Source organism: Porites lutea, chromosome 9 (genome assembly GCF_958299795.1).
Source record: "Porites lutea chromosome 9, jaPorLute2.1, whole genome shotgun sequence".
Classification (NCBI taxonomy): Eukaryota; Metazoa; Cnidaria; class Anthozoa; order Scleractinia; family Poritidae; genus Porites; species Porites lutea.
The window spans coordinates 20,630,591-20,656,194 of NC_133209.1; the positions used below are offsets into that span (position 1 = coordinate 20,630,591).

Here is a 25,604-nt window from a genome sequence, read left to right on the forward strand (position 1 = left end):
ATCTCAAGTCATCCCAGTTATCCTTGATCAACCCCAATCATCTCAGTCTTCTCTAGTCATCCTTAGTCATCCCTAGTCATTCCTCGTCATCCCAGTCATCTCTAGTCATCCTTAGTCATCCCTAGTCATCCCTTTTCACCCCAGTCATCCCTAGTCATCCCAAGTCATCCTTAGTCATCCCAGTCATCCCTAGATAATCCTAGTCATCCCTAGTCATCCCAGTCATCCCTAGTCATCTCTTGTCATCCCTAGTCATCTCTAATCATCCCTAGTCATCCCCGTCATCCCTGGTCATCCCTAGTCATCCCTGGTCATCCCAGTCATCTCTAATCATCCTTAGTCATCTCTAGTCATCCCTTGTCATCCCAGTCATCCCTAGTAACCCCAGTCATCCCTGTCATCCCAGTCATCCCTAGTCTTTCCAGTCATCCTTAGTCATCCCAGTCATCACAAGTCATCCTTAGTCATCCCAGTCATCCCTAGTCATCCTAGTCATTTCTAGTCATCCTTAGTAATCTCTAGTAATCCCTTGTCATCCCAGTCATCCCTAGTCATCCCAAGTGATCCTTAGTCATCCCAGTAATCCCTAGTCATCCCAAGTCATCCTTAGTCATCCCATTCATCCCTAGTCAATCCTAGTCATCCATAATCATCCCTAGTCATCCCAGTCATCCATGGTCATCCCTAGTCATCCCAGTCATCTCTAGTCATCCTTAGTCATCGCTAGTCATCCCTTGTCATCCCAGTCATCCCTAGTCATCCCAAGACATCCTTAGTCATCCTAGTCATCCGTAGTCAGTCATAGTCATCCCTAGTCATCCCAGTCATCCCTAGTCATCCCTGGTCATCCCTAGTCATCCCTAATCATCCCTAGTCATCCCAGTCATCCCTAGTCATCCCTGGTCATTACAGTCATCCCTAGTCATCCCAGTCATCCCTAGTTATCTCTAGTCATCCCAGTCTTCCCTAGTCATCCCTGGTCATCCCAGTCATCCCTACTCAACCCTGGTCATCCCAGTCATCCCTAGTCATCCCTAGTCATCCCAGTCATCTCTAGTAATCCTTAGTCATCTCTAGTCATCCCTTGTCATCCCAGTCATCCCTAGTCATCCCAAGACATCCTTAGTCATCCTAGTCATCCGTAGTCAGTCATAGTCATCCCTAGTCATCCCAGTCATCCCTAGTCATCCCAGTCGTCCCTGGTCATGCCTAGTCATCCCTGGTCATCCCAGTCATCCCCAGTTATCCCCAGTCATCCCTGGTCATGCCTAGTCATCCCTGGTCATCCCAGTCATCCCTGGTTATCCCTAGTCATCCCAGTCATCCCTAGTCATCCCTTGTCATCACAGTTATCCCTAGTTATCCCTAGTCATCCCAGTCTTCCCTAGTCATCCCTGGTCATCCCAGTCATCCCTACTCAACCCTGGTCATCACAGTCATCCCTAGTCATCCCTAGTCATCCCAGTCATCTCTAGTAATCCTTAGTCATCTCTAGTCATCCCTTTTCATTCCAGTCATCCCTAGTCATCCCAAGTCATCCTTAGTCATCCCAGTCATCCCTAGTCAATCCTAGTCATCCCTAGTCATCCGAGTCATCCCTAGTCATCCCTAGTCATAACTAGTCATCCCTAATCATCCCTAGTTATCCCAGTCATCCCTGGTCATCCCTTGTCATCTCAGTCATCACTAGTCATCCCTTGTCATCCCAGTCATCCCTAGTCATCAATACTCATCCAAGTCTTCCCCAGTCATCCCTGATCATCCCAGTCATCTTTACTCATCCCTGGTCATCCCAGTCATCCTTAGTCATCCCTAGTCATCGCAGTCATCCCTAGTCATTCCTAGTCATCCCAGTCATCCCTAGTCATCCCTAGAGATCCCAGTCATCCCTAGTCATCAATAGTCAATCCAGTCATCCCTAGTCATCCCCAATCATCCCAGTCTTCTCTAGTCATCCTTAGTCATCCCTAGTCATCCCTAGTCATTCCAGTCATCCCTAGGTATCCCTAGTCATCCCAGTCATCTCTAGTCATCCCTAGTCATCCCTAGTCATCCCTTGTCATCCCAGTCATCCCTTGTCATCCCTAGTCATCCCAGTCATTCCTAGTCATCCCTGGTCATCCCAGTCTTCCCTAGTCATCCCTGGTCATCCCAGTCATTCTTAGTCATCTCAAGTCATCCCAGTTATCCTTGGTCAACCCCAATCATCTCAGTCTTCTCTAGTCATCCTTAGTCATCCCTAGTCATTCCTCGTCATCCCAGTCATCTCTAGTCATCCTTAGTCATCCCTAGTCATCCCTTTTCACCCCAGTCATCCCTAGTCATCCCAAGTCATCCTTAGTCATCCCAGTCATCCCTACATAATCCTAGTCATCCCTAGTCATCCCAGTCATCCCTAGTCATCTCTTGTCATCCCTAGTCATCTCTAATCATCCCTAGTCATCCCCGTCATCCCTGGTCATCCCTAGTCATCCCTGGTCATCCCAGTCATCTCTAATCATCCTTAGTCATCTCTAGTCATCCCTTGTCATCCCAGTCATCCCTAGTAACCCCAGTCATCCCTGTCATCCCAGTCATCCCTAGTCTTTCCAGTCATCCTTAGTCATCCCAGTCATCACAAGTCATCCTTAGTCATCCCTGTCATCCCTAGTCATCCTAGTCATTTCTAGTCATCCTTAGTAATCTCTAGTAATCCCTTGTCATCCCAGTCATCCCTAGTCATCCCAAGTGATCCTTAGTCATCCCAGTAATCCCTAGTCATCCCAAGTCATCCTTAGTCATCCCATTCATCCCTAGTCAATCCTAGTCATCCATAATCATCCCTAGTCATCCCAGTCATCCATGGTCATCCCTAGTCATCCCAGTCATCTCTAGTCATCCTTAGTCATCGCTAGTCATCCCTTGTCATCCCAGTCATCCCTAGTCATCCCAAGACATCCTTAGTCATCCTAGTCATCCGTAGTCAGTCATAGTCATCCCTAGTCATCCCAGTCATCCCTAGTCATCCCTAGTCATAGCTAGTCATCCCTAATCATCCCTAGTCATCCCAGTCGTCCCTGGTCATGCCTAGTCATCCCTGGTCATCCCAGTCATCCCCAGTTATCCCCAGTCATCCCTGGTCATGCCTAGTCATCCCTGGTCATCCCAGTCATCCCAGTCATCTCTAGTCATCCTTAGTCATCTCTAGTCATCCCTTGTCATCCCAGTCATCCCTAGTCATCCTTAGTCATCCCAGTGATCCCTAGTCAATCCTAGTCATTCCTAGTCATCGCAGTCATTCCTAGTCAATGCTAGTCATCCCTAGTCATCCCCGTCATCCCTAGTCATCCCTAGTCATCCCTAGTCATTCCTAATCATCCCTAGTCATCCCAGTCATCCATGGTCATCCCTTGTCATCCCTGGTCATCCCAGTCATCGGCAGTCATCCCTTGTTATCCAGTCATCCCTAGTCATCCCTAGTCATCCCTATTCATCCAAGTCTTCCATAGTCATCCCTGGTCATCCCAGTCTTCCCTAGTCATCCCTGGTCATCCCAGTCATCCCTACTCATCCCTGGTTATCCCAGTCATCCCTAGTCATTCCTAGTCATCCCAGTCATCCATAGTTATTCCTAGTCATCCCAGTCATCCCTTGTCATCCCTAGACGTCCCAAGTCTTCCCTAGTCATCCCAGTGATACCTAGTAATTCCTAGTAATCCCTAGTCATCCCAGTCATCCCTAGTCATCCCTAGTCATCCAAGTCATCCCTAGTCATCCCCAGTCATCCCAGTCATCCCTAGTCATCCCTAGTCATCCAAGTCATCCCTAGTCATCCCTAGTCATCCCAGTCATCTCTAGTCATCCCTAGTCATTCCTAGTCATTCCAGTCATCCCTAGTCATCCCAGTGATCCCTAGTGTTTCCTAGTCATCCCTAGTCATCCCAGTCATCCTTAGTCATCCCCAGTCATCTCTAGTCATCCCAGTCATCCCTAGTCATCCCTAGTCATTTAAGTCATCCCTAGTCATCCCCAGTCATCCCAGTCATCTCTAGTCATCCCTAGTCATCTCTTGTCATCCCAGTCATCCCTAGTCTTCCCTAGTCATCTCTTGTCATCCCAGTCATCCCTAGTCATCCCTAGTCATCCCTAGTCATCTTAGTCATCCCTAGTCATCCCTAGTCATCCCAGTCATCCATAGTTATTCCTAGTCATCCCAGTCATCCCTTGTCATCCCTAGAAGTCCCAAGTCATCCCTAGTGATCCCAGTGATACCTAGTAATTCCTAGTAATCCCTACTCATCCCAGTCATCCCTAGTCATCCCTAGTCATCCAAGTCATCCCTAGTCATCCCCAGTCATCCCAGTCATCTCTAGTCATCCCGAGTCATCCCTAGTCATCTCTTGTCATCCCAGTCATCCGTAATCATCCCCAGTCATCGCAGTCATCTCTAGTCATCCCTAGTCATCCCTAGTCATCTCTTGTGATCCCAGTCATCCCTAGTCATCTCTAGTCATCCCTAGTCATCCCTAGTCATCTTAGTTATCCCTAGTCATCCCTAGTCATCCCAGTCATCCCTAGTCATCCCTAGTCATCCAAGTCATCCCTAGCCATCCCCAGTCATCCCAGTCATCTCTAGTCATCCCAGTCATCTCTAGTCATCCCTAGTCATCCAAGTCATCCCTAGTCATCCCCAGTCATCCCAGTCATCTCTAGTCATCCCAGTCATCCCTAGTCATTTGAGTCATCCCTAGTTATCCCCAGTCATCCCAGTCATCTCTAGTCATCCCTAGTCATCCCAGTCATCCATGGTCATCCCTTGTCATCCCTGGTCATCCCAGTCATCGGCAGTCATCCCTTGTTATCCAGTCATCCCTAGTCATCCCTAGTCATCCCTATTCATCCAAGTCTTCCATAGTCATCCCTGGTCATCCCAGTCTTCCCTAGTCATCCCTGGTCATCCCAGTCATCCCTACTCATCCCTGGTTATCCCAGTCATCCCTAGTCATTCCTAGTCATCCCAGTCATCCATAGTTATTCCTAGTCATCCCAGTCATCCCTTGTCATCCCTAGACGTCCCAAGTCTTCCCTAGTCATCCCAGTGATACCTAGTAATTCCTAGTAATCCCTAGTCATCCCAGTCATCCCTAGTCATCCCTAGTCATCCAAGTCATCCCTAGTCATCCCCAGTCATCCCAGTCATCCCTAGTCATCCCTAGTCATCCAAGTCATCCCTAGTCATCCCTAGTCATCCCAGTCATCTCTAGTCATCCCTAGTCATTCCTAGTCATTCCAGTCATCCCTAGTCATCCCAGTGATCCCTATTGTTTCCTAGTCATCCCTAGTCATCCCAGTCATCCTTAGTCATCCCCAGTCATCTCTAGTCATCCCAGTCATCCCTAGTCATCCCTAGTCATTTAAGTCATCCCTAGTCATCCCCAGTCATCCCAGTCATCTCTAGTCATCCCTAGTCATCTCTTGTCATCCCAGTCATCCCTAGTCTTCCCTAGTCATCTCTTGTCATCCCAGTCATCCCTAGTCATCCCTAGTCATCCCTAGTCATCTTAGTCATCCCTAGTCATCCCTAGTCATCCCAGTCATCCATAGTTATTCCTAGTCATCCCAGTCATCCCTTGTCATCCCTAGAAGTCCCAAGTCATCCCTAGTGATCCCAGTGATACCTAGTAATTCCTAGTAATCCCTACTCATCCCAGTCATCCCTAGTCATCCCTAGTCATCCAAGTCATCCCTAGTCATCCCCAGTCATCCCAGTCATCTCTAGTCATCCCGAGTCATCCCTAGTCATCTCTTGTCATCCCAGTCATCCGTAATCATCCCCAGTCATCCCAGTCATCTCTAGTCATCCCTAGTCATCCCTAGTCATCTCTTGTGATCCCAGTCATCCCTAGTCATCTCTAGTCATCCCTAGTCATCCGTAGTCATCTTAGTTATCCCTAGTCATCCCTAGTCATCCCAGTCATCCCTAGTCATCCCTAGTCATCCAAGTCATCCCTAGTCATCCCCAGTCATCCCAGTCATCTCTAGTCATCCCAGTCATCTCTAGTCATCCCTAGTCATCCAAGTCATCCCTAGTCATCCCCAGTCATCCCAGTCATCTCTAGTCATCCCAGTCATCCCTAGTCATTTGAGTCATCCCTAGTTATCCCCAGTCATCCCAGTCATCTCTAGTCATCCCTCGTCATCCCTAGTCATCTCTTGTCATCCCAGTCATCCCTAGTCATCCGTAGTCATTTCTAGTCATCTTAGGCATCCCCAGTCATCCCTAGTCATCCCTAGTCATCTTAGTCATCCCTAGTCATCCCAGTCATCTCTAGTCATCCCTAGTCATCCCTAGTCATTCCAGTCATCCCTAGTCATCCCAGTGATCCCTAGTGTTTCCTAGTCATCCCAGTCATCCCTAGTCATCCTCAGTCATCCCCAGTCATCTCTAGTCATCCCAGTCATCCCTAGTCATCCCTAGTCATTTAAGTCATCCCTAGTCATTCCCAGTCATCTCTAGTCATCCCAGTCATCCCTAGTCATCCCTAGTCATTTAAGTCATCCCTAGTCATCCCCAGTCATCCCAGTCATCCCTAGTCATCCCTAGTCATCTCTTGTCATCCCAGTCATCCCTAGTCATCCCTAGTCATCCCAGTCATCCCTAGTCATCCCTTGTCATCCATGTCATCCCTAGTCATCCCCAGTGATCCCAGTCATCTCTAGTCATCCCAGTCATCCCTAGTCATCGCTAGTCATTTAAGTCATCCCTAGTCATCCCCAGTCATCCCAGTCATCTCTAGTCATCCCTAGTCATCCCTAGTCATCTCTTGTCATCCCTTTCATCCCTAGTTATCCCTAGTCATCCCTAGTCATCTTAATCATCCCTAGTCATCCCTAGTTATCCCTAGTCATCCCTAGTCATCCCTAGTCATCCCAGTCATCTCTAGTCATCCCTAGTCATCCCTAGTGATTCCAGTCTTCCCTAGTCATGCCAGTGATCCCTAGTGTTTCCTAGTCATCCCAGTCATCCCTAGTCATCCCCAGTCATCCCCAGTCATCCTAGTCATCTCTAGTCATCACTAGTTATCCCTAGTCATCCCTAGTCATACCAGTCATCCCTAGTCATCCCTAGTCATTCCAGTCATCCCTTGTCATCGCCTGTCATCCCAGTCATCTCTAGTCATCCCTAGTCATCCTTAGTCATCCCCAGTATTCCCTTGTCATCCCAGTCATCTCTATTCATCGCTCGTCATCCCTACTTATCTTAGTCATCCCTAGTCATCCCTAGTCATCCCAGTCATCCCTAGTCATCCGTAGTCATCCCTAGTAATCCCTAGTCATCCCAGTCATCCCAGTCATCCCTAGTCATTCCAGTCATCCTTAGTCATCCCTTGTCATCGCAGTCATCCCTAGTCATTCCTAGTCATCCCAGTCATCCCTAGTCATCCCTTGTCATCCCAGTCGTCCCTTGTCATCCCTAGTCATCCCAGTCATTCCTAGTCATCCCTGGTCATCTTAGTCTTTCCTAGTCATCCCTGGTCATCCCAGTCATTCGTAGTCATCCCTAGTCATCCCAGTCATTCGTGGTCATCCCTAGTCTTCGCAGTCATCTGTAGTTATACCTAGGTATCCCAGTCATCCCTGTTAATCCCAGTTATCCCTAGTCAACCTTAGTCATCCATAATCATCCAATTCATCCCTAGTCATCCCAGTCATCCCTTGTCATCTCATTCATTCGTAGTAATCCCTAGTCTTGCCTTGTCATCTTTAGTCATCCCAGTCATCCCTTGTCATCCCAGTTATCCCTAGTCATTCTTAGTCATCCATAGTGATCCAAGTCATTCCTAGTCATCCCAGTCATCCCTAGTCATCCCATTCATTCGTAGCAATCCCCGGTCTTCCCTAGTCATCCCTAGTCATCCCAGTCATCCCTTGTCATCCTTGTCATCATTTGTCATCCCTAGGCATCCCAGTCATCCCTAGTCATCCCTAGTCATCTCTAGTCATCCCACTCATCCCAGTCATCCCTAGTAATGCCTAGTCATCACTAGTCATCGCAGTTATCCGTAGTCATCTCATTTATTCTCTAGTCATCCCTAGTCATCCCTTGTCATCCCTAGTCATCCCAGTCATCCCATGTCATCCCATTAACTCGTGGTAATCCCTAGTCATCTCTACTCATCCTTAGTAATCCCTAGTCATCGTTAGTCATCTCATGCATCCCTAATAATCCCAGTCGTCCCTAGTCATCCCTATTCATTCATAGTCATCCAAGTCGTCCTTTGTCATCCCTAGTCATCCCATTCATTCGTAGTAATCTCTAGTCATCCCAGTCATCCCTAGTCAGCCATAGTCATCCAAGTCGTCCCTAAGTCATCCCTAGTCATCTCTAGTCATCCCACTCATCGCTAGTCATCCCAGTCATCCCTAGTCATTCCTAGTCATCGCAGTTATCCCTAGTCATTCCTAGTCACCCCAGTCATCCCTAGGCATCCCTAGTCACCCTTGTCATCCCTAGTCACCCCAGTCATCCCATTCATTCGTAGTAATCCCTAGTCATTCCAGTCATTCCTTTTCATCCCTAGTCATTTGTAGTCATCCTAGTCATCCCTTGTGATCACTAGTCATCCCCGTCATCCCTTGTCATCCCATTAACTCGTGGTAATCCCTAGTCATCCAAGTCCTCCCTAGTCATCCCTACTTATCCCTAGTAATCCCTAGTCATCTGTAGTCATCTCAGGCATCCCTAGTAATCCCAGTCATCCCTAGTCATCCATAGTCTTCCAAGTCATCCCTAGTCATCCCTAGCCGTCCCTAGTCATTCCTAGTCATCACTAGTCATCCCAGTCATCCCTAGTCATCCCAGTTGTCCCTAGCCATCCCTAGTCATCTCTAGTCGTACCAGTCATCCCTAGTCATCCCACGCATCCCTAGTCATCCCAGTAATTTCTATCATTTTTAGTAATCCCTGGTCATCCCAGTAATTTCTGTCATTTGTAGTAATCCCTGGGTATCCCTAGTCATCCCTTGTCATTCAAGTAATCCCTGTCTTATCTTGTTATCCCATTTCATCCCTAGTCAGCCTTTAGTAACACAGCCATCGACATGTTTGGACCTCTGCATGTACGACTTGGACGAAAAACGCGGGAAGAAGCACGTGTAATTATATTCACTTGCATGACGACCAGAGCAGTCGATCTTGAACTAGTAGCAGATAGAAGTACGGACACGTTTCTTTCGGCGTTTCGACCATTTTGTATCCTTGAGAGGAAATCCTAACAACTGCTGGTCCGACTACGGAACAAATTTCATTGGAGCTCAACATTACCTGAAGGAACTTTTGAACGACTGGGATATCCTAGAATCCAGAGCGTTGTCTCAGAAGAATTTTTGTCTACTTTTCAGTGGAGTTGGAATGGCCCCCTCGCCGGTCACCAGAACAGAATTGTGGAGAGTCCTATCAAATCAGTACGACAAGCGTTGGATGCTACTTCCAAAAACCAAGCCCTTACAGAAGAACAGTGGAGAACGTATTTAGCAGAAGCTACATGCTTAATAAATCAGCGTCCTCTCTACCCAAGCTCAAACGGAATTTGGGAAAGTCCGCGTCTATCACGCCACATGATCTTTTGAACGGAAACCATGTTTTCCACCTCCTATACTAGAAGTAGAATCGAAAAAATCAAAAAATCCAAGACACCTCATGAGAAGTACAGAGAAACGAGTGCAAGAGTTTTGGAATTGCTGGAAGAAATATTTTGCTCCCAATCTGCTGCCAAGAAACAAGTGGTTCAGAAAGCGAGAAAATCTACGAAAGGGAGATTTGGTGTTAGAAATTGAACCAACTCCCAGGAGAACGTGGAAGATAGGACTTGTACTCGAAACTTATATATCCCGGTGAAGATGGTCTTGTTAGAAAAGCAAAGATTAAAACAGCAACGTCAGTCTATGATCGACCAATTCACAAATTATGTGTAATCGCGACAAAAGAAGAATTGAACAGCATGCCTTAGTTATACAACCTGGTTAAAGCTAACTTATGTAGTGCATAGAAACAAGTTGCTTAACCAATAACTTTAGTAATTCGCTTTCCGCACCCGGGGGGGAGTGGTTTGCATTCCGCCCATAGCCAGCGATACTGCGTATATTACATAGTGTTAACTTCCACGAGGATATTGTAGGGTATATACGCGGCCACGCGGTATTAGACACGATCAAGATAGAGCAGAATTGTACCAGGCATTTTAAACTCCCTTTCCCTCGGAGTCTTCAGCGTTTCAGAAGTGTGTAATCAGAAAATTACAGTATACAGAATAAACCTGATGTAAGTGCTAAAACTAGTACGTGATTCTCTTCCAAGTGGTTTCGACACATATCCAAATCCCAGTCAATGGAGTCATTACAGTCATTCGGGTCACCCAGCACTACTCTAAAGCGGCTCTCTGGTTAGTTAATTCGCGAGCACAATGGAACTTTTTTTAGAAAAATATTGTCATGTACGCATTACCTTCTATTTCCCACCAGTAAGACATTTTATTTAATAGTTTTAATAGCCAACCAACTTGTTGGCATCTCTTCCCAGGTTTATTATATTAATCTAAGAAGACACCTTGTCACAAATAATTAAAGATTTTTTCTTCTTAATGTTCTAAATCATTAGTATGACCAAAGTCAATCTTGAATGCCCGTAAGTTTACAGCTAACTTTCCAAAGTCGTCTTTGAAGATCTTCTTGATATGTTTCTTCCGAAGACTTTACCGGAAGGCAGTTTACAAAGTATTTTCCACTTGTACCCTCTAACTCCGGAGATAGAGCCACGTAAAGACTATTGTCTGCACCTTGCTTAGGGGTCTAAAATAAACGAAATGAAGCTATCCTGTTATTGTGTTAATATTAGTATATTATTTTTATTATCTCTGAAGTACACTTTTCTCTTTTAATTAACGTTGCGGGACGCCCTACGCGACGTACACTGCTACCCTGCTAGCAGTAGCCTCTCCACGCTGGATGTAACGCTACAAAGGGAGAGAAACCACTGGGACCGACCGTTTGCTTCTCTGATCGAGCCGCCGTCCAGCGCCATAGAGGAATAAATTAACTTTGAACAGGTAAAACGTGTTTTTAAACAAGTTGAGGCTCGCGCGCGTTTCCTTACGCTAACTTATAACTGCTGCCTTAACGCGAGCATGCTGTAAATTTGCGCACTTTCCGCCTTTATCGCCATTTCCCCAACCCACTTACTTTGCCGATGTAGAACAGCCCAGTTGAAGTTGAATACTTAGGGACCACATACAAGTTCAGAAGGAGAAATAAATTTTCGCCGTTTCTTTTTACGTTCCCCATAAAACGCGAAATTAGAAATTTTCACGTTGTAGTCGTGCAAAAATGGCAGAAAAAAGATACAAAAAAACTGCGATGTACAGGCAGTCGTCACGTCTTAAGTCCCTAATGTTTCCTGCGAAACAGAGTAAGTAATGTCATTTGACGAAGGAGTCACGTTTTTGCGCATGCTCGATGGAAAAGCAAGCGGTTGTCCGCAGTGGTTTCTCTCTCTCCATAGCGTAGCGTCCAGCATGGAGAATCCACAGCTCTCAAGGTATACGTGACGAGAACATTTAGCAATCTTGCTAATTAACAAAAATACTTCCACATTTGGCCATGAAGCAGTCGTTCTGTCATAAAAAATCAATTGTGACGTTTTATACCATCTATGGCACTGACAACGGCGCGTGATCGAATTACAAAGGATTTTCAGTTACCCACAAGACCTTGCAGACTAGTTGAGTCAGGTTGACGCCTTAAATACGACAACGTATATTGAAATATACCCATGGCTGCACACCTAACACGAATGTCTAGCGGATTGGCTGAGTAAATGTCAGGACCCGTGGTCGGTATTCTGGGATTGCACGGATATCAACGTTGATTAAAATCAAATGTGTACTATTAGTTAACGAGGAACGTTGTCCCCTCTTTTGTCCTCTTTCTACCTCACAAATACATCTGTACTTACCATAAAAAATAAGTTTGCTAACAGCTTTTGTGGTATTCTTACAAGCCAGTGAACATATTGGAACAGGTCTGTGTTGACCACGCCTGGGTGAAGAGCATTGACCACAACAGGGCTATTCCGTGTCTTCAAGCGTCTATCCAACTCGTAGGTAAACAAAATATTGGCGAGCTTGCTTTGACTGTAACTCAGATGCGGAGAGTAGTAAATTCTGTTAGGGGAGCAGAGGCAGAGGCAGAGGTGTGTGTAAATAAATCATACACTGCACTGCACATGTTTTGCTGCTTCTGATTAATGATAACATGAGATTGTTGAAATGAGATTAACCGCAGCAGAAATAGCTGAGTCGGTGGAGCGCTTGACTTCAGAGTGGGAGGTCGTGGGTTAGACTCCCGGGACCAGACATCTTATACCCAAGGTCTTTAAATAACTGTGACATGAAGGCACTGCCTTTGCCCTGCAAACGGCTAGACCTGCGCGCGCGTGGATCTCATGACCACGTAAAATGGCGGTCCTGTCTCCAATAGATGACGTACCAATAGTGTTCCCAAATCGTACTGAGAGCTTAAGACGGAATCTATTAGGAATTAGGGTAATTTCAAGTTTCAGTGGACGAAATCCTGTTCCTGAAGTGTGTAAACAATATCGCATTCCTTTTTACATTTTTCAAGGGCTATAGATATAATTAGTTATCTGTAACAACACCAAAGACTATTTCTCATGGAAGCCCGAGAAAGTAAATGCCAAATTTCACAAGAATTTTTTATTGTGAAAACACAGGTAAAATTCTGAAAATATCATGTGTGAGATGTCATTTTGTGAAATTTTACATTCATTTCCTCGGGCTCTCATAGCAATTTTTTTTGGTGGAATTACAGAAAACTAATTACATCTATAACTCTTGAAAATGTTTTTAAAAAAATGCCATATTGTTTAAATTATTTTTCCATATTCTGATACAAGGTTTTTGTCCACTGAAAATTAAAACCAGTCAATTTCCTGATGGATTTCGTCTTAAAATAAGAAGCGTTTTTATGTTGTAGTTTTTGAAGCGGACAATAAGATTTGATAGATTTTGCAAAGATCATAAAGCAAATAGACGTTATTTTATTATTCTTAACTTTAAGAAAGGAAGATTACGCGAAGTAAGAGTGATGCATCAAAAATTGCCGGGTCTCACCTGGATTATCGTTATCTAAAATTAGAGGACACTCTTGGAATACCGGGCTCAGTAGGATTTAGAAGGTGTTGGTTTTTAGAACATAAGACTCGACGTTTCGAAAAGACGATAGTATAGCTTCCAAATTAGAATTCCGGCACTCTCAACGCTCGGCCATGCTGCGTAACTGTATCATTTAATATTGTACCTATCCAAGACTATAACGGAAAACCAAGATCCTTTTCTGCAGACAGGTCCTAACAATTGATAGGAGTCCATATGAGCTCCTGCAATTGGCAATTTCCAGGCTCCCTTAATGGAACGGCAGTGAGTTATCACATGGCATATAATGTTTCTATTTAAAACCTTATTTCGCCTGGTGGAGACGTATGAAAGTGACAGAGGGATGCTCGTCGGAAAATAGGAATTGACCCCTTAGGAGACCCACCTGGGCGTGGCTCAGCGTTTATTTGACCATTAATCTAAAGGAGACCATACTCCAACAAAGTATGAAGGCATTTTTGTTTTTTGCGATACCTTCATGGTTAAAAATATTGGTTTTCCGTCATCAACAACCTAAGTGAAGCCATAACCTGTAATTCCTATCATAAGTGAGATGACAAGCACCCATGTAATTTCCATGTAGGAGTTCCCCCATCCCCCTCCCCCAGGCTACCCTGCTCTTACTAAGTTGCACATACTTGCTCTGTAGGTCTTCAAAATTAATGGTGCCCGGGGCATGTGCCTCGGATGACAAAGTGACAATTCTGGAGCGTCTTTGTGCTGAGCCAGACCTGTAATACAAGAGTTTTTGCGAGTTACTATCATTACTCTTGGTACAGTGGTGTAACAGCTGGTCAGGCTGCCATAGTTAAATTTGCTGTCTGGAATTTATCCATTGCACTGACGCATGTAATTGCTTGATCCATTTAAAGTCTCATTAATAATTATAATTGTTTATTCACCTACAAATGCATACCAAAGCTTACTTAATTTCTATTTTGGTTTGTAGACTCTTTGCGGATCTTATGGTTCTGGAACTTCTAACGTTGTCCTGTTCTAGTGAAATATTGTCATGAGATCCCACTTAATTTACTGCGTAATACTGTCAAACCCCGCTGTACAGACACCCCCTTAATACAAACACCTCATTATCATGGACACTTTGTTTTGTCACTAGGGAAAGAAAGCCCTTACATTTTCTCTAAATTCAACCAGCACTACATGGACACCCTGTTAATTGATACGGACACTTTCTATGGGCCCGTCAGTGTCTGTGTTGACAGAGTTGACGTCGTAAAACCATGATTTCAAAACATAGAACACAATAATGATTAATATGTGGTATTTTAACATCTTCAGACTGTAATTTTGCACAAATAACACACAGTTCATTTTTTGACAAATATTAGCCAGAGGCATATATATAACATGAAATAATTTCATTTCACTTATTCTCTCACTTTATCAACTCATCTAAGAGCAAATTTGTGAGAGCAAAAGGTCCAAGATGATTCACTCCAAACTGTCGCTCAAAGCCATCTTCAGTTGTACCATATGGTGGAAACATAATCCCGGCATTGTTCACTAGGATATGAAGGGGTATTCCCTTCTTCTTGAATTCATTTACAAATTTCTGTATAGAACCAAGGCTTCCCAAATCAAGCTCCATAAACTCAACTGATTGAAAAACAACAACAAAAAAAATACTGTTATGTATCTTTTCCAAAAGCACTGTTTTAATTTAAATCACTAAAGAGGAAAACAATATGAAAAGTAAGAGCAACTGCTATTTGGGATAGCCTGTCCACAGATGATTTGACGATCTCAGGAGATACAATGTAGGGTTTGTGCACAGGCTATGTTTAGGAGGCTGCACTCATTAAGTAGTAGGTGTGCATGGGCTAGCAGTTTAACACCTCACCTGGTTCAAGCAACACCCATTGCATTGTTTCCTTAGTTCTTTTTAACCAGGTGTATAAATGGGTATGGGCAACAATACCTCTGTGGGTTAACCCTGCGATGGACTATAGGATCCTGTCCATGCTGGAGGACGTAGCAATACTCCTACTCCTAGGCATGCTTCATGCTAAGGAACCGGGATAGCCTGGGCTGTTTGGGCCTTTGGCTCGTGTGTGCCTTTACCTTTTTTGTAAATCATAAGTATCACAGAGAGTGAACCTAAGGCTTATACAACTGTATCTAATTGCCATGCAAAAGAACAACTTGTATAATAAAAGGTATATTCTGAAAACAAATTTACCATTCGCTTGTGGTTGCTCTTCTTTGAGCTGTTTTATTGCTTCCCTTGCAGCACCAGCATCCCTACAAGCTGAAGTAGAGACATGTGGATTGCATCAGGCTGTGTTGAGTGGGTTAAACAGACAATGGAATATCTCTGGAGTGCAATCCTTAAAAAAAAAACTAGAAATTCATGTATCACACAACCTCTTGAGGCTAGGGAAAGGAGGCACGTAGAAAGTTAGGGATGGGAGGGCGGGAGAAAAAAAGTAAATTGTGTAATTGGGGAGGGGGGAGGGGGGGGTTCAACTCTGACTATTGGAAGCTGAGATATACTTAATCTCTGTTTGGTTGGAGTAAATTTGGACCCAGTGCTCTGCCTTGCCAAAAAATATGGGATTTAAATGAGGTTACTATTATTCAGGAAGGGTGGCTAAAGTTGCACAGGTTCCATGTTCACCCCATTTGACTCCATTATATGTCAGTACTTAGTTATTGTCAAAAGGAAATGGGTGTAATAGTGGATGACTGCAGGCTAATATGCTGTGGCATTGCTTTAATAACAGCTAACTCATACCATCTCCTGTAATAATATTGTAATAATTAGGGTGTCAGTAGTATCTGCTATACCTCAGAGCCCATTTGTTTGAAAGGCATTAAGCGCCATCCACTTTTTGGTGGATAACGCAATTGCTTTCCTGTTAATACTTAACTGCTGGGTAGTAATTTATCCAGTGGATAGCAAATGGGTGCAAAGAAAGTCATTTTTACAGCTTGCCATTCAGGCAAGCTGAAGCTAGCATTTACTAGCCCATTAACGTCATTTCAACTAGCCCCCCAAATTTTTTGATGAGTAGAATTGATTTCACAGTTCTTAAATTCTGTAAGTTGAATTCCTCAAAATACTTCACTTGTCCGTTGGGCAAGTTAAGAACAGAATTCACTTGCCCGATAGCAAATCCACTAGCCCCGGGCTATCAGACACCACTTTCTTTGCACGCTGAGCACTAATCCCATTTGAAAAACAGGGGCCATATGCAGATGTAGTTGTTTTCGATATTGCATGCATGGAATATTAAAATTAATGAGTGGATAAAATAACAGGAGTAATGCTTTAGCAAAAAAAAGAAGTAAACACTGGTTATTGGAGAAAATATATTTATTGCTAGTGAACTACAGCAATGAGAGTTAAGTTGTTTTGATTTGTATATTATAATAACACATACAATTATTATTGTTTATAACAGTAGAAATTACATCTAGCAAATATCACTGTGGATGCAGTTCATAAGGATTATGAAAGTGATCATGACTTATGATTATAAATGGTGGTGACTAGAATGGATACCCCAAAGTCAGATTGTCATCTTCACTCAAAATACATGATAGGAGTCATCTGACATCGTCAGACGTCTGACATCAGATGTGTGATATCAGATTTCTTTAAACAGATGTCTGATATCAGACATCTGATGTCGGAGGTCTAACATCAGACGTCTGATGTCTGGTATCAGACCTATGATGTTAGATGTGTGTCATCAGACATCTGATGTTAGACGTCTGATGTCAGATGTCTGATATCAGACGTCTGATATCAGATGTCTGATAACAGATGTCTAATATCAGACATCTGATGTCCGATGTCTGATATCAGACGTCTGATGTTAGATGTCGTTCATAGGATGTCTGTCATCAGACGTCTGATGCCAGATGTCTAATATCAGACGTCTGATGTCTGATGTCTGATGTGAGACATCTGTTATCAGATGTCTGATGTTAGACATCTGATGTCGGATGTCTCATATCAGACCTCTAATGTCAGATGTCTGACATCAGACGTCTGATGTCAGATGTCATATGTCTGAAGTCAGATATCGGATGTTACACATCTAATGTCAGATGTCTAATATCAGACGTCTGATAACAGATGTCTGATATCAGACGTCTGATGTTAGACCTCTGATGTCAGAGTTCTCATGTCAGACATCTGATGTCCGATGTCTAATATCAGACGTCTGATGCCCGATGTCTGATATCAGACGTCTGATGTTAGATGTCTGTCATAAAATGTCTGTCATCAGATGTCTGATGTTGGATATCTGTTATGAGGCATCTGATGTCAGATGTCTAATATCACACATCTGATAACAGATGTCTGATATCAGACGTCTGATGTTAGACCTCTGGTGTCGGAGGTCTCATATCAGACGTGTGATATCCAATGTCTGATATCAGATGTATCATGTTAGATGTCTTTCATCAGATGCCTGATATTAGACGTCTGATGTCTGACGTGTGATGTCCGATGTCTGATGTGAGACATCTGTCATCAGACGTCTCATGTTAGACGTCTGATGTCAAATGTCTGATGTCCGATGTCTGTTTTCAGACATCTGTCATCAGACATCTGATGTTAGACGTCTGATGTTGGATGTCTGTTATGAGACGTCTGATGTCAGGTGTCTGATATCAGACGTCTAATGTCCGATGTCTGATGTCAGATGTTTGTCATCACATGTTTGATGTTAGACGTCTGATGTTGGATGTCTGTTATGAGACGTCTGATGTCAGGTGTCTGATATCAGACGTCTAATGTCCGATGTCTGATGTCAGATGTCTGTCATCACATGTCTGATGTTAGATGTCTGATGTAGCATGTCTGTTATGATATGATATGATATGATATCAGACGTCTGATGTCTGATGTCTGATGTGAGACATCTGTCATCAGATGTCTGATGTCGGATGTCTGTTATCAGACGTCTGATGTCAGATGTCTGATATCAGATGTCTCACATCAGACATCGGACATCAGACGTCTGATATCAGACATCTGACATCAGACGTCTCATAACAGACATGCTACATCAGACTTCTAACATCAGATAATTTATGTCACGACAGACATCTGATGTCAGGTGTCTGATATCAGACGTCTAACGTCCGATGTCAGACGTCTGTCATCACATGTCTGATGTTAGACGTCTGATGTTGCATGTCTGTTATGGCAGATGTCTGATGTCAGATGTCTGATGTCTGATGATGACAGACGCCTTTTTTATAACCTCAAACGCGATGACCATCCATTAATAAGCTTGCTCCCTAGGTACAAAGACTGTATTGCAAACCTTCGAAGGAAATCCATTGTCAGGCCCAGCATTAACACTGAACGTTTCAAAGATAGCTTTTTTAATAGATTAATTTTTAAATATAATCTAGCTGTGTAAATACCCCATATGTATTTTTAATCAATTTAATCTTTTTTATTCGTCTTAATCATTGTAACTTTTTTCTATCAATATATATTTTTACTGTAACATCAGATATGTAATTTTATCGGATGCTTTTAATAAAGACGTTATTATTATTATTATTATGTCTAATGTTAGATATCTAATGTCAGATTTCTAATATCAGACATCTGATAACAAATGTCTGATAGCAGACGTCTGATGTTTGATGTCTGATATCAGACGTCTGATATTCGATGTCTAATATATTGCTTTGAAGATGAATAAAACATCACACCTTCATTAAGGCAAGTCCAGTCCAATGAACCAGTTTAGTGCACTTGAATGTTGCCTGGAAACATAAAATGCCGTGTGACCACTGCTGATGTCACATTGGATGTGAATACCAACAGGAAATGACCAATACATATTCTACATGTCAAATTTGGTTTCAGGTTAATTTGGATTTAACCTAGGTCGATTTTCAATTTCCTGTGATGTCTCCTAGCCATAGAAGACAAAGGAAATTGAGAATCATATTTAACCTATATGGGCCGAACAACTGTGCTTTCCGCTAAGACCATGTGCAGCTCATGCGCTGCTCGCATGCTTTGTGCTCTTTGGGCACAAAAAGATTGTAAACTTGCTTTTGCGAGAATTAATACATACCCATTATGACAGTTACATCTGCTCTGCAAAGTCCTCTCACTGTCTCAAGACCAATACCTTTATTTCCTCCAGTCACGATGGCAACTTGTCCTTGACAGTTGGGATACTCTAAGGTGCAGTAACACAAACAATATACCATACATACATTAGTGCTCAAATCTATGAGCTCTTTTAAATTGCCCCTGCTTATTTGCAGCTTGTTTTTGCAGCGAAGAAGGTCACAGAGAGTATAATAGCCTAATTTGCTGCATTTTCCTGCTCTTCATGCCTGGTTATCGTGGGTCTTCTTTTTAGTCATATCATGCTCTGTCCATGTGGAATGCCCGGGGGAATTAAAGGGGATTTTGGGTAAGGGTGTGGCAGCAGTGCCTCACGTTTACCATAGACCATAATGCACCTTTTTCTTGTTTTATTCATCCCCCAAAATTTTGCATATCAGTTGTTTCCAATTCTCCTGGGTATTAGAGTCATCCCAAGAGAAATCGAAGACGATGGTTATGCAAAGTTTTGGGGGGTCAACAAGGTGCATCATGGCCTATGTGAAAATGATGAATTCCCATCCAGTCAACTCCAGAAAAAATCAGCTAATCTTTTCCTATTATATATGACATACTCAGGCTGTGACCTTGATTTATCTTATTTTGGCTACAGAATAAGAGATTGCGATAGCTTACTTAATTGATTCGATTGGTTACATAGGATAGGGGACTATAAATATCCCGATGATAATTTGAAGATAAGCTTACTGAAACAAACAAACAAATAAAATGATCTCTGTACCTTCCAGAGAATTGTGTCTGGAGAGTACTTGCTGTGTAAGAACTCTTGCTCCGTTCAAATAGTTGACAAAAAATGGGGTTACCATAATAGCAATAATTATAATTGCTACCGAAAATCTTCAATTTTGTTTACAATAAGTTTTTAAAATTGTCCCCAAGGGAAGCGAAACAGAACCAGCGCTGAGCGTTCTGAATGGGGGCATTTGCCGAGCGTGACTTGAATACTCCTACCCAGGCCTTCCGGAGCGACAAGTTCGAGTGCGCGATGTCGCGTTTCCGTTTGGCTACAGACTGGTTTTGGTTTGAATACTTGAACATGAACCATGTTGGATGATAAACCCGATTGTTGATTTATAGATTTCCCACACTGTCTTGACAAGACAAGTCCCCATCCTGTTGTGAAATAGGATGTCGACGAATCCTACGCTTATGGGAAGTGCCTGTTTGTTTTGTATCTTGTCGAGATTTTTGGGCAAAAAGGCATTGCATCCGAACAAAAGATGCCGCTTATAGTTAAAGTGAACCCAGCAGCGAATTACCCGAATGATAGCCTTTTATCGCCACAACAAGTAGATCCCAAATACACCGAGACATCACCGTTGCTAAAAGAGAAGATCAGAGCTAAACATCGCCACTTTCGAGAGGCCGTCACACGCAGACTTCGCCAAAGTCTCAGAATGAGACGTATACCCGTGTTGATGCTGATTTTGATCGAGGTTTTTGAACGATTTGCCTACTACGGAATATTGATCAACTTTGCATTATTCCTCAACAAGTGCTGCGGATGGCCCTTGTTCGTAGCCGTAGCGAGTGCAATGGCGTTTTCCTCAGTTTCCTGGTTCATGTGCGCTGTTTGTGGTGTCATGGCGGATTCTCGCTTTGGTCGCTATAACACCATTGTTTGTGGCTTCCTGGTCTATTTTATTGGTGCTGTAATTCTGGTGGTGGTTGCTTTCTTGATGGGGCGCTATTACTTTCATAGAGGAGAAGGTCTCATTGACGAGCCATGGATTTTAATGACTCTTCTTGTGGGCTTCCTGTCTGTTTCTGCAGGAGAGGGAGCGGTGAAAGCAAATTTATCTGCTTTTGGGGCAGACCAACTCAAGATGGATGCCCCGCGACCAGATTACAGAACATTGTTTAATTGCTTTTATTGGATGTCCAATGTGATTTCACTTCTTTGTCTTGCTGGAGTCACTTACATTCAACAACTAAAATGGAACTATGCATTTACTATTGGCTTTGGTCTTCCTGCATTTTCACTGACATTAGCCTATGTATCATTCCTTTGCTGCCGCAAATATTTTTCTGTTAATAGACCACTTGGCACCGGGATTAGAAACATGTGGTTGATCGTTAAACAGGCATGGTCCCGAAGACATGCTGTTAGAGTGGAAACAAGGTAAAGTGCTTCTACATGTATTATGTGAAAATTTTGCAACAGGGCCTTTTAAAGCCTTAGAACACAGCTGGGATTGTGCAATGCCACCACTGGTTTCCTCATGAAATGATGTCTGAGGAACAAGTGCAGAAATTCCACACTGATGATGTATCACTACCCAGATCTGGGTAGTGCCTGTCATTGGTTTTCTAATAGGGACATTTGCTTCAACCAATCAGAAGCATTCCTCAGAAATGTATAGTGGCATGTCATCAGTATGGAATTTTTGCAGTTGTTCCTTAAATGTCATTTTGCGTGGAAACCAGTGGTAGCATCGCTGTTTTCTCAGGGTAGGCCAGACATAATTCAGCAAGCGTCACACTGTGTTGGAAGGCTGATTGGAAGAAACTTGCTCGGATAATACTATTAATTTTCCTGTTGCTTTTATGTAGCTCTTGTGATGCTTAAAGTTATAATATTACGGCCACTTGTGAAAAGGTTTTTAAAACACACTGATGCCGAAGGAGCACTTTCCTTACTTCACCACTCCCAATAGGATTGATTACCAGCCATTGTTCTTGAAAATGAGCCCACTCTCAGGATCAAAGAGCAGAGCTGGGTGATGGCAGAAATCAAGCCACTCTCTCAGAGGAAAAAAAACAGAGATTCTATACCTACATGTAGCCTGGTTTTCTTCCCATTAAATTTTTTTTCTCTAATCAAACTTTCTTTACAGGCATGATAGCATGGAAGATAATATTATATATGTTACAGGTCAAAATTAAATTTAGATTGAAATTTTTTAACCTAGGATTCTTCTCCTAGCCCAAATTCATGAATGATTAGGGCCAGCAGACAAAGAAAATTGAGAATCAACCCAGGTTAGAAAATTCTAACCTGAACTTAATTTTGACCTGTAACATATACAATAATAATAATATACTGTGAGACTTGAGTTCGAAGGTTGTCAAGAAAGCTAATGTTTGCAGGTTAAGTTTGTGTATGTGGTATGTGACAAATCTGTAGTCTGTGAGAAATTGAAGGAAGCTCAATACTCTGCATACCTGTGAAACACAGGGTTTCCAGCATGTGGGAAAACTGACAGATTGTCTACTTGTGTGGGAGCACAGGGTGCTGCTAGAGCACAGCGTTATATAACGTGGAATCTTCCAGGCTGTAATGTTCACCAGTCAAATTCCATTTTTAGGGAACTGATTCCAAGAAGTATTACAAGTAATTCATCATCATCTGAAAGTGATTGGCTTGATAGGGCTGCCATCACATATGGCGGGACATTTTTGGAGGGAGAAGTGAATGAAGTCAGGTGTTTATGGAAAATTGTGGTGTTTTGTATTCTACTCATCCCTTACTGGATGATTTATGCACAGGTAAATTGCATACATTTGTATATAGTTCTCTTAAGCTTTTAGCAGTAAAAAGTTTGGATCATTATACGTTTCTGGGAAACTGCCCACCTACCCCTCCCATAAGCCAACATTAACATTTACTTCTCACTTATGGCAAAATGTTGGCTTAAGGGAGGGGTAGGTGGGCATGCAGTTTCCCGGTAATGATAATGATCCAAAAGTTTAACCCTTGGTCTCCTAAAAGTGGCTAATGTAATAAAATTGACAACAGATTCAAATATCTTTTTATTGTTAAATTTCAAAACTAAAGAAATAAATAGCACTGTTAAATAATTCTGCCAATGACCTCTAGTTACACATCAAATTTGATCTCAGGTTAATTTTGATTTAACCTAGATTGATTCTTGATTCCCTTTACCTCCTAGCCCCATAACACAAAGGAAATTGAGAATCAACTTACATGTAGGTTAAAAATTTTTTTCATCAGATGAACGGGCAAGGGCCAATTCCAAAACACAACACGTGAACTCACAATCAGCAAATGTTTTACTATTACCAAACCATAAAAAAAAGTAAATTCCTACAAAGAGCGAAAAAATAATAGTTACAATACAGAAAAACTACTTTAAAGAGACTGCAAAATGAAATTAATGAAAAAACGATGAAAACGAAGCTGCTTACCAAATGCTGAGGATAACAGAGACGGTGGTCAGGGCCACCGAGGAAAAAGATAATCTACTTCGATGAATGTTGTTACACTAATAGACACATAAAAACTGGTAATAAATAGGGGCAAGATAACAAACTATAACGAAATTTACATACAGCACGTAACAAAGGAGCGTAATTAACGAAATACCGGAGAGCGAAAAGAAAACAAATACACGATAACAAGTAAGTGAGAAAACGAAAAACAAAAGGAAAAAAATTTGCCCCAACATCAGAAATCAAATAAATAATGACCCTGTAACGAAGCAAGAGTGAAATTCAGATACATGTAGTTGATACTGATAAAAGTAAATAAATAATAAGTGTCCGAAATATATCAGAAAGCTGTCTCTTAAAGATAGTCAGTCAAAGAAAAAATAGTGACTCAGGAACAGTGGGGAAGGAGTCTGCCTTATGAAAATTTCTTAAGAGAGCCTTGACTTTATGTTTTGTACTAGCAGTACAGGATTTGAAAGCAGGGTTCGGATTTCCCCAAAGTACAGCACTTGCCCCTGGGGCAAGTTAAGAACAAAAATCACTAGCCCGATAGCAAAATCCACTAGTCCTGGGCTATCAGACACAACTTTCTTTGCACGCTGTGAAAGGTTCCTTGTATAGATGGGTTAGTCCTGAGGGATTGTGTACATAGCAGCACGCAATTGACTTTGATTCTGGTAAATAAATGACCTCTGCAAGGGGCGTCAAAACATCATGGACTGTCTGCGTCATCAACAAGCATGCAGGACTACACGATATCAACCATCATTTACATTTACCCACCTACCTTGTTGCTCAGTGGGTCTCAGCCTCAAAAGTACAGCACTGTACATTGTATGCCCATCAATAATTAATTTATCTTTAAATTTCTAGCTTTACAGCACATTTATCCTACAAGGGTTACACCTTCAGGCAGAATATGGAGAGTTCATTGTGCCTGCTGCATGGCCTAGTCTTTGTGAGATTGTTATTCTGTTGATCCTGGTTCCAGTAGTTGAGAGAGGTGTTTATCCTGGCTTGTCTAACAAGTGTGGATTCACCATCCCAATGCTAAGCAGGGTCATCTTAGGGATGTTATTGGCAGCTGGTTCTGCAGGAATGGGTAATTGATTATCATGATAATTATATAACCAGTAAATTTATATACAAGGTTAATTTAATCACTGTAGCTTTAACAAAAACAGCAAATAATAAAATATATGCATTCAGTATATACTTCCTATTAGCTGAGTCAAATTTCATATCATGTAACGATGACCTATAACTCACTTGCAATAGTTATCAAGATATTAGATCGTATTCACCCATAACCTACTGAACACAATTATGTACTTAAAGTTTACTTGTAGTTTCCCAACTTACAGATCCTGATGATGGGCTTTTGTCTGTTTGCTCCCATAGAAACTGTAGATTCTTAAATCTTGATCATCGTAACACTTAAAGGCCTCTGAGTCCTTTGTCAGAGACCTACTCCTTGTTCCACAGAAAAAAAGACAGTACATAATTATGTTTGCTATTTTTGATGAAGCAGTGATTTCTTTTTTCGGTAGCTGGCCTTGTGGAGAAAAAGATGACAAGTAGCTTCCTTGATTCTGGCGCAGATAACCACACAGCAAGTGGAAAAACGTACTTTTTTGTCAGGAACTTCTCTATCTGGTGGCAGATTCCTCAGTATTCATTGATGGGCATGAGTGAAGTCTTTACTAGCATTCCAGGTATATACAATAAGGGATTTGAAACAGTATTTGAACTCGTGCGGAAACGATTGCCAAGCCAATTAAAGGGGCAGTATTACGAGGTTTCCTCCGATTTGTTTTCTTCGTTTTATTGCTGATATTTGATTACCGTATGTGCAAGAGACTTTTTGATGCGTAGTTTTAGTCTGAGAAAACAGCCGACACTTGGCGACGCTACCACTGGTTTCCCCGCCAAATGACGTCTGAGAAACGAGTGCAGAAATTCCATACTGATGACGGGTACTACCCAGATCTGGGTAGTGCTTTTGATTGTAGGTCGAGTCGCGTGGGAAATTTTATTCAACCTATCAGAGGCACTACTCAGATCTGGGTAGTGACGCGTCATCAGTA

The 25,604-nt window shown here is 42.6% G+C and overlaps 2 protein-coding genes across 2 annotated transcripts in view; one reads left to right on the plus strand and one right to left on the minus strand.

Moving 5' to 3' along the window:
• Positions 1 to 10,484: 10,484 nt before the first annotated feature.
• LOC140948415 (polyprenol dehydrogenase-like) lies at positions 10,485 to 20,254 on the minus strand. Its single transcript, XM_073397650.1, has 7 exons — positions 20,066 to 20,254; positions 19,286 to 19,393; positions 15,409 to 15,477; positions 14,609 to 14,825; positions 13,847 to 13,939; positions 11,990 to 12,197; positions 10,485 to 10,827 (listed from the first exon to the last, which is right to left on the minus strand). The coding sequence occupies exons 1-7, from the start codon at positions 20,148 to 20,150 to the stop codon at positions 10,648 to 10,650; spliced, it is 960 nt and encodes a 319-aa protein (XP_073253751.1). The 5' UTR covers positions 20,151 to 20,254; the 3' UTR covers positions 10,485 to 10,647.
• A 76-nt stretch (positions 20,255 to 20,330) lies between these two features.
• The window catches only part of LOC140948238 (solute carrier family 15 member 4-like), a 6,448-nt gene continuing 1,174 nt past the window's right edge, over positions 20,331 to 25,604 (plus strand). The window contains exons 1-4 of the mRNA XM_073397461.1: positions 20,331 to 21,466; positions 22,653 to 22,833; positions 24,391 to 24,619; positions 25,068 to 25,232. Coding sequence (XP_073253562.1) covers positions 20,565 to 21,466; positions 22,653 to 22,833; positions 24,391 to 24,619; positions 25,068 to 25,232 — 1,477 coding nt within the window. The 5' untranslated portion in view covers positions 20,331 to 20,564. The remainder of the gene's footprint in view (positions 21,467 to 22,652; positions 22,834 to 24,390; positions 24,620 to 25,067; positions 25,233 to 25,604) is intronic.

Bases quoted from the DNA above. Each gene is read 5' to 3' on its own strand.
- LOC140948415 (XM_073397650.1), bottom strand. From the start codon at position 20,150: ATGGTAACCCCATTTTTTGTCAACTATTTGAACGGAGCAAGAGTTCTT. The intron at 19,394-20,065 runs GTACAGAGATCA...ACTGCACCTTAG, and splicing joins CAGACACAATTCTCTGGAAG to AGTATCCCAACTGTCAAGGA. The intron at 10,828-11,989 runs GTAAGTACAGAT...CGTTTATTTTAG, and splicing joins TAGCAAACTTATTTTTTATG to ACCCCTAAGCAAGGTGCAGA.